The 8,472-nt window shown below is 42.4% G+C and overlaps 1 protein-coding gene across 1 annotated transcript; it reads left to right on the top strand.

Annotated features, from left to right (window-relative positions):
- The first annotated feature begins 745 nt into the window (after window positions 1-745).
- AVPR1A (arginine vasopressin receptor 1A) lies at window positions 746-4,415 on the top strand. The gene is made up of 2 exons (XM_060026305.1): window positions 746-1,874; window positions 4,029-4,415. The coding sequence occupies exons 1-2, from the start codon at window positions 890-892 to the stop codon at window positions 4,313-4,315; spliced, it is 1,272 nt and encodes a 423-aa protein (XP_059882288.1). The 5' UTR covers window positions 746-889; the 3' UTR covers window positions 4,316-4,415.
- Window positions 4,416-8,472: the final 4,057 nt, after the last annotated feature.

The raw sequence follows: 8,472 nt of genomic DNA, 5'->3' as shown, positions 1-8,472 counted from the left end.
TAACAAAGAGCAGGCATCAAAGTTACCGGGAAGAGAGCGTCCTTTAAGTCACCCAGTTGTTACCCTACAGAGGAGGGCGGAGAGGAGCGGGGTTGGTGTGAGACGAAATTCCCGTAGCCACGTTGCCCTGAGAATAAAATTAGACTGGCTTCCCCGGGATGCGCGGACCCGCTGCGGAGGGAGACACCCAAGCTGAAGCAGGTGGGCACACGCGCCAAGTTCAGCATCAAGAGCACCCACGCGGGCGGTGGACTCGGGATTTCTGGGTATCATGTTGACAGCGTCTGTTGAAGTCAAATGCGGGGGTTAAGGTGACCCTTGAGGGAGGCTAGAGGAAATGATGGTAAACCCTGAAAAGGCATGACATGTCCAGATCTCCAAGGTTTTTTTAGAAGAGAAGAGAGGGAAAGCGCCACGGTCAACCCCCTATTACGCCAAGTAATCCGCGAGTTCCCAGCCCCACCCCTGCAGCAGCGATGCAAAGAGGACAAATCACCGACGTAGGGAGGGGGAAAAAAGAAAACCCCCAGGGAAGAGGGAAGGGAGGCAGCGAGTGTAGGCACCGAGCAGTCTCCAACCACTGAGGCGAGAGGGAACGCGATCTGGGGAAACAAACTCCGCATCAATAATTTGAGTTTGGAGCCCAGTGCTTTCAGAGATTCGGAGCGCACCTCCCCAGCTTCGCCCGAGTTGAGACAGGGCAGCGCAGGCAAAGGGGCGGGCAATTCGACCGAGAGCGGCCGAACTGGCTGGTGGCACACGCTGCGCCGGGAGACACCCGCAAGAGAGCGAGCAGAGCCCGGCTCGCGGTGAGCGCTACAAGGAGGGAGCGCACCGCGCGAGCAGGCGGGAAGGGAGCGGGCCTCCGCCGAGGCCGAGGAGGCGCTGCATGGACAGCATGAGCTTCTCCGGGAGCCCCGGCGCGGGGCCCGCAGGGAACTCCAGCCCATGGTGGCCTCTGGACGCCAGCGGTGCCAACCCCAGCTGGGAAGCGGAGGCGCTCGGGAAAGATGACAGCCCGCTGGCGGACGAGCGCAACGAGGAGCTGGCCAAGCTGGAGGTCGCCGTGCTGGCCGTGATTTTCGTGGTGGCCGTGCTGGGTAACAGCAGTGTGCTGCTGGCGCTGCACCGCACGCCTCGCAAGATGTCCCGCATGCACCTCTTTATCCGCCACCTCAGCCTGGCCGACCTGGCCGTCGCTCTCTTCCAGGTGCTGCCTCAGCTGTGCTGGGACATCACCTACCGTTTCCGCGGACCCGACGGGCTCTGCCGCGTGGTGAAGCACCTGCAGGTGTTCGCCATGTTCGCATCGGCTTACATGCTGGTGGTCATGACCGCCGACCGCTACATCGCAGTGTGCCACCCGCTGAAGACGCTGCAGCAGCCGGCGCGCCGCTCGCGCCTCATGATCGCTGCCGCCTGGGTGCTGAGCTTCGTGCTGAGCACTCCACAGTACTTCGTCTTCTCCGTGGTCGAAGTGAGCAACGTCACCAAGGCCTACGACTGCTGGGCCAATTTCATCCAGCCCTGGGGTCTCCCCGCCTACGTGACCTGGATGACCGGCAGCATCTTCGTGGCGCCCGTGGTCAGCCTGGGCACCTGCTACGGCTTCATCTGCTACCACATCTGGCGCAACGTCCGCGGAAAGACTGCGGTGCGCCAGGGCAAGGGCGCCCGCGCGGAGGGCGCAGGTGGCGCCTTCCACCAGGAGCTCCTGCTCGCGCCGTGTGTCAGCAGCGTGAAGACAATTTCCCGCGCCAAGATCCGCACGGTGAAGATGACCTTCGTGATCGTGACGGCTTACATCGTTTGCTGGGCGCCCTTCTTCATCATCCAGATGTGGTCTGTCTGGGATAAGAATTTCCCCTGGGTCGGTAGGTGTCGCGGGACGATGGAGTAAGGTGCACAGATGGGGTCTGTGTGCTTGGGGGGGTGGGGGGAGAGAGTTTCTTTTCATAATATCCTCTAGGGCAATAGTTTTTAAACTTCGTGCATGAGAATCACATCTTGAGCGGAACTGTTAAAAGCCAAAGTCGTGGGGTCCCCACCCCAGACGTTTTGATTCAGATCTGGAATGGGGCCCAGGAATCTGCATTTGTAACGAGCTCCTAAAACCACAAATCCAGAAAACTGTGCCCTAGAGTCAGCCGCGCAATTACAGAACAGAATAATGACTTCTTGCCAAAGCACTAACCGCTGTGTTAAAACCCTGCTTTGAAGTCTGTTGGATTCAGAGCAATATGTATACTGTCACAACTGCTTTTTGCTAGTTTGTGAAAAGTATCGCAATGTAAAATTTTTGTAGAAATGCCCCAAAGTAAGGGTAAAACGGACATATTTTTAATTTGAAAATAGTTTAAATGTGTTGAAGAGAGATTCTTAAGTCAATCATTTTAATTTGGCATTTAGCTAGTGTTCCATTTCTTATCATAATGTTTTGATTTTTTCCTACAATTACTTTAACACTTTTTTCTCCCCAGTGTTTCAAAGCAGGATTATTAATAAACTCTAAATTTGTTAGACTGATTCATTAGTCCTTCAGCACTAACTTGACCACACAGCTGTACATCTCTCCACACAACTCTTGTAGTTTTCTGAGAAAGTCCTCCGCACCTACTAGCTCGTTTGATTTTAATTCCTTCACAAACTAGGAAAACCAGCTTCACGAGAACTTACCCCCAAAAGCATTATTTAATATTGTATCTTGAAAAAAAATTTCCTTTGATAAGGAAAACAAAAATTTTTTTTCACATCAAATATATTACAGAAATGTTGCTGACAACAACTGTAATTGGGAAACAGGTGTCTGGGAAGAAGTGTCTCCTTTTGTTATTTGTGATATACTTTGAAAGTTGTATGTACAAATTAAACACTTGAGAGTGAATTTAATTCAGACAAATAAAAGTCATGGCTATAAAGCACTGATGATGAAAAATACAACATAAATGCTATATTTCCTGTCTTGTTTGGTCTTGGCAGCCTCTTAAGTATTAATCAAATAAAAAATTCAGCCTATTTGTTGCTCTATCAGGATTCAGACACAATTACTAAAAAATTCTTCACTTGTGCACAGGTATGTCGATGATTTCCATTCTTTCTGAATACAGTCTTAGTCCTGGATCCTGATCGCCTTTAAGAGTAGCATCTTAGCACAAAGTGTGATTAACTAACCTGTAATTTATTCTGGCGCAACAAGAGTGAGAAGGCCCAAGTTCATAATTAATAAGGGAAAATCAGTGCTTGCCTATGATTCTTACCTTTAGAAAAGGTATATTCTCAGTGCAATAGTTCTATGGTGAAAGGTGATATTTATGTAGTTTACCAGTGCAAATACACAAAAAATAGTTCAAAGGACTGTTGGAATTTCTTAATTTATCTGTTCTTCATAATATAATTTAATTGTTCAAGCCACAATCAAAGATGGTTTTCTTTTAAAATCAGACGAAGCTTCTAATTAACCAAAGAAAACAACTAAATATTGCATCTTTCAGGGACCTATTTCAACTATCCCCTTCGGTACAGATTTCTTATTACAAGAATATGTTTAATAGTAAAAAATTTAAAACAACTAAACATGGTCCATAATGTCATACTTTTGCCTGAGTTATCAGGATGGATATAATTTGGTATATGTGGCTATAGCCTCTAGAAATTTCACTGAAATGGAAGCCGTTCTCTAAGTGCTGTGTTCATTAGCACACGCTAGTGCTAACACAAAGGATTCAAAACTTTATTAAGTTATTTAATATTCTTAACCTCTTGGAAGTCCCACTCATTCTACTTAAATATTTTAATAGTGGTTTAAAATCCTTGAATTAATTTCAAGGCATCTTGCCTATGAAAATATTTTACAACCAAGCAATTTCCATTCACCAACCATTTCCCTGACTGATAAACAAAATACTTTATTTTCTATATTGACCCATAACATTTTCCAGCTTTCATGAACCAACAGAAAAATGAGTTTATCCAGTGCTGTCACTTGCATTTGACTAGTTAAATGCTCTCCCCTTATGTTTTCCATACAGAGTCGGAAAACCCGGCCACCACCATCACTGCATTACTGGCTTCCTTGAATAGTTGCTGCAATCCCTGGATATACATGTTTTTTAGTGGCCATCTCCTGCAAGACTGTATCCAAAGCTTCCCATGCTGCCAAAACATGAAACAAATATTCAACAAAGAAGATTCTGACAGTATGAGCCGAAAACAGACTTCCTTCACTAACAACCGAAGCCCCACAAATAGGACCGGCGTGTGGAAGGACTCAGCTAAATCTTCCAAGTCCATCCAATTCATTCCTGTTTCATCCTGAGCATGCAGCCTGACTCCTGTAATGGACTTTTCAGCCCACTGACTGAATCCAGCTAGAAATTACTAGAACAAATATAAGATAAATCAATCTGTTGAGTACAAGACTGTGTTTCTAGTTGCATTTTCACATTGCTACAAGCAAAAGCTATGAATTGTTTTATATGGAATGTTAATAAAAACATGCCACACTAAAATCTGCAGACCTAACCCAGAAATAACAGAAGTCATATTTCTAAAGGAAAAAGCATAATCACCTGGCTTTATATTTTGCTGTGGGTTTTTTTTCTTTTTATTTCTGACATAACTAAGGTTTGGTTGGTTTAGAAGTCGTATAATGTAGGGGCATTATTTCTGAACAAAGTAAGCTCATCAGCAGCCTTAGGGTTTGAAAGGAATTAGAAGAGACATCAGAGAAATTATGTTTCCGTCCAGTAAAATTAATTTATGTATCAGAAAATGCAGTCTCAAACCGTGGCCTGGAATGGGATGGTGCCTTGAAGAGGCGTGAGAGCTTGAGGTATATTGAGTAGGGGGTGCCTGTTGCAGAGTGGAAAGAGGAAAGTTCTGTTAGAAGCTATAAATCACCTCCATTTCAAAACAGTAACTTTAAAACTGGCAGTTCTCTCCTTTGGTTGCTCATGTTTCATTGGTTGTCAAAAGCACGATTACCAAGATGCTGAAGGTTAGAGAAAATGTTGTCAACTGGCCGATAGTATCTTTTTCTTCCCACTGCAAAGCTGCTTTAAGGTCAGATTTGTATGAAAAATATGCAACTTTATTAGAAGAGTAGAAAGTAGACTGCCTAAGGTATTATGTCGGCTTTCTCTAGAAAATTGTAAACATGTTTTGACCAGTGTTATAAGGTATCCTGTGCTATACTGGATATTAACACCATCATTACTTCATGTCTGAGGAATCCAGATTCATAGATATGAGTCTCCTAAAGAATGACTCAGGATACTGAATGTTCCCTCATGTTTAATTAAAAATAACTTGGTCCTTCCTTCTGATCACCCACCCGTCGAACAGTCTCACAGTGGAGGAGAAGCAGGGCTGGACAGGAAGAGGGCGGGGAAATAGAAAGAAAACTGCTCTGCATCTAGTCTGGCTTCCTTCGCTATTAAGTGCATGACTTTAGGGAAATGGCTTAAAAAGACATAAAGCTTCCATTTCCTAGGCTGTACAATGGCGTTGATAACACTTACCTCACAGGGTCGTTGTAAGGACGAAATGAAATCAAGTGTGTGAAAAGCTCTTCCTAAACTGTCAAGTGCTGTATGAGTGTTAGCTCTTGCTTTTATTACAGTCTTTTGCCCAGGCAGCGGGGGTTGGAGGGGGGGTCTTCAAAACTTCACAGCTTTTTCCTGTTTGCTTTTCATTAACCAGAATGTGTTGGTTTCATGTCTGGCATACAAAATCCTAAAATTTAAATATAGCTCTGCTGATTAATCAGAAAGCATCGCCAACGGCCACTGTTAAGTCTAACTGCTGCCTAACCAAAGCTTTCCTATTTAAAGAGAGAATTTGCCTTCCTTTGACTGCAGGTAAATTGAAGCCAGCCAAGAGCATCAACTTCTTTCATTTCTAAACAGAGGTAAATTACAACACTACTGGCTGTTGTTACTGCATTTTTCATTAATGGAACTCAGTGGGGTTTTTTGAGCTATTCTGTCTGGCTCCTTTTCCTTCTTAGAGACCTTGCAATGATTTGAGGATACATCATAAATACTTTGCATCCCTTAGAGGAAGTAATAGCTATTTTAATAGCATTATTGTTTTTTTTTAAACTTTGTCGATAAGAAACTGAGCACTGAATGGCACTACGAAAACCTGGAACCATCAACCTTACTCCTCTTCATTCTCTTGCCTTTCCAAATTCTCAGGCCTTTTTCTCCCTGGATTTATATGCCTAAAAAAACAAAAGTTTCCAAATGTTTTATAGAGATTACGCCCTTAGGTTTTAGAATTCTGCTTTTTTTTTAAAAATAACAAATATGTCTCTTAAAGGGCATTGTCCAATATGAGCCATCAATTAAATTCATCAATTCTTCATTATTTGAGTCATAGCAGCATCTCAGTATCCCTGCCCTCTGTAATGTTGTCAGCCCTTTTGACAGCTTGACTTTGACAACTCAAAACTAAAGCCTTTTGGGTTGGAACAAATAAGAGCCCGCTTTTTTCTAAATGCAATTCCAAAATAATAACCTCATAGTTCTTGTATAGATTGTTTCAAAATATTGACGTGTACCTCCAAGTAAAAACAATCAGTTTGAATCTTATTTACAGGAACATCTCTCAAATAAGGTGCAAATTAACCTACCCAGCCATGTTTTCTCCTTTTAAATGCATCAGGACATGAGATAGCAGAAAAGGGGCTGGGGAGACACCAGAAGATCTGGGTGCTAGTTCTGCACTAGGCAAGTACGTGGTCTTATTCTTTGCGGTTTAGGCTGAGAAGCTTAACTTACCTAGCTGCTAAACTTTCCTAATGTTATACACCCAGGAATGGCATTTAGATCTCCCAGAACAATATTCCAAATTGGAAGAGTCCTGACCGTCTATTTCAGAAGAAAGGAAATTGTAGGTGGTAAGGAAGAAGAGTATACTGGGAAGGGAAGATTTCCCTTTCTTGACCAAAGAGAAGACCTGAGATATCTTAAATGAAGGTTTGCAGTCAAGGATAAATGTGTTTCATCACCTTATTTTATTTGCCAGTTACCTGTGGAAGATCCTGCAAGTATACAATATTAATGTATCTATGTGGGTATGGGAAATGCAATTGATAACCCACCAGTAAGGAGAAACTGGTGATATTTCTATTGGACATTTGATAAACATTAATTGATGATGAAAAAACCATTTTTAAGTACATATTAAGTGCTTAATGGGTTAATTTTTGGACATGTATTTTTAAAGTGTAAAAATAACTATGAAGGAAATTAGTGAAATTCTTTGGTTAATTAAATATTTGTCCTACACACAGAACTTCCACCATCAGCAATGAAGTCTCATGCCATGACTGAGGGAAGGGTTTTTGTTTTTTTTCTTAAGAGAGGGAGGTATTTTTTTATTTTTATTTTACGTTAGTTTTTTGGCCACACGCATGGCATGAAGGATCTTAATTCCCCCACCAGGGATGGAACCTGTGCTCCCTGCAGTGGAAGCGCAGTGTTCTAACCAATGGGCCACCAGGGAAATCCTGGGTGTGGTTTTTAAAGAGAAAAAATATCAAGTAATCTTAATAACATGCAGTACCCTTCCAAACTTATTATAGTTCCTAGAAAGGACAACTACTGATGATTAAGAAACACAACTTTCATTGTTATTCACAAGTAAAGTAATCCAATTAGGTTAAATTTTTATGTTTTTCAGACTCTAAAACCTATATTTTTGTAACATAATTGGACACTCAGAGCTTTAAATTATAGCTTCAGAGTTTGACCCTACCATAATTAGAAGCCATCTAGAGAGAAATTAAGCCTCATCCTCAACCGCAAATATCAGAGATTTGGTTCCTTTAAACCCATGTAAACTGGGCCCTTACGGATTTTCATACTGGAGGCAACTTCTTTACTTAGACTAAGCTCAGGGCAGGGCCACCTGGGATGCTAGTCCTGGAGGTGTTAGAAGCAGCCACTGTATCCCTGTCCTTTCCCTCCCTGTGGTCTTTTTAGTGCCGCTCAGTGTCATTGGCAACACTTGACATCATGAGTAGCACATGGAGAATAAATATTAGAGAATGTTTCTTAATTAAAATTTGACCTCTGCCAATTTGAGCAAAAATTTAAGAACTATTCACAGGAAGAGTTATTTCCTTTAAGGCCCCAAGAGAGCCTTAAATGGGTTGAATCACATAAATTCCAGTGCACACACAGGCATTTTAAGAATATTGTTCTAACTCAGTTTTTAGGTACATTAAATTATGATGAATGAAAATGTACATGTGACCTATAGTATGTCAGCATCAAAACTATATATTTTAGGTGAAAATTAAATGCCATTTTTAAATTATAGATACATATCGCATCTTTTTACATTAATTTATATGTTAAATAAAAACAAAGTGTTATAGAGTGAATTAAATATTTTTGTGTTCCAGGGTCAAATTAGCAAATTCAGAAAGGGAAATCTGAGAATAAGTCTGATAGTAATATCAGC

The sequence above is a fragment of the Delphinus delphis genome, chromosome 11, assembly GCF_949987515.2.
Source record: "Delphinus delphis chromosome 11, mDelDel1.2, whole genome shotgun sequence".
In the NCBI taxonomy this organism is placed as follows: Eukaryota; Metazoa; Chordata; class Mammalia; order Artiodactyla; family Delphinidae; genus Delphinus; species Delphinus delphis.
The sequence above is the reverse complement of the archived record's forward strand: the minus strand, read 5'-3'. Positions and strand labels throughout refer to the sequence as shown.

Excerpts from the sequence above, each read along its gene's own strand:
- AVPR1A (XM_060026305.1), top strand. The coding sequence starts at position 890 with ATGGACAGCATGAGCTTCTCCGGGAGCCCCGGCGCGGGGCCCGCAGGG. Across the intron at positions 1,875-4,028 it reads TAAGAATTTCCCCTGGGTCG|AGTCGGAAAACCCGGCCACC; the intron begins GTAGGTGTCGCG and ends TTTTCCATACAG.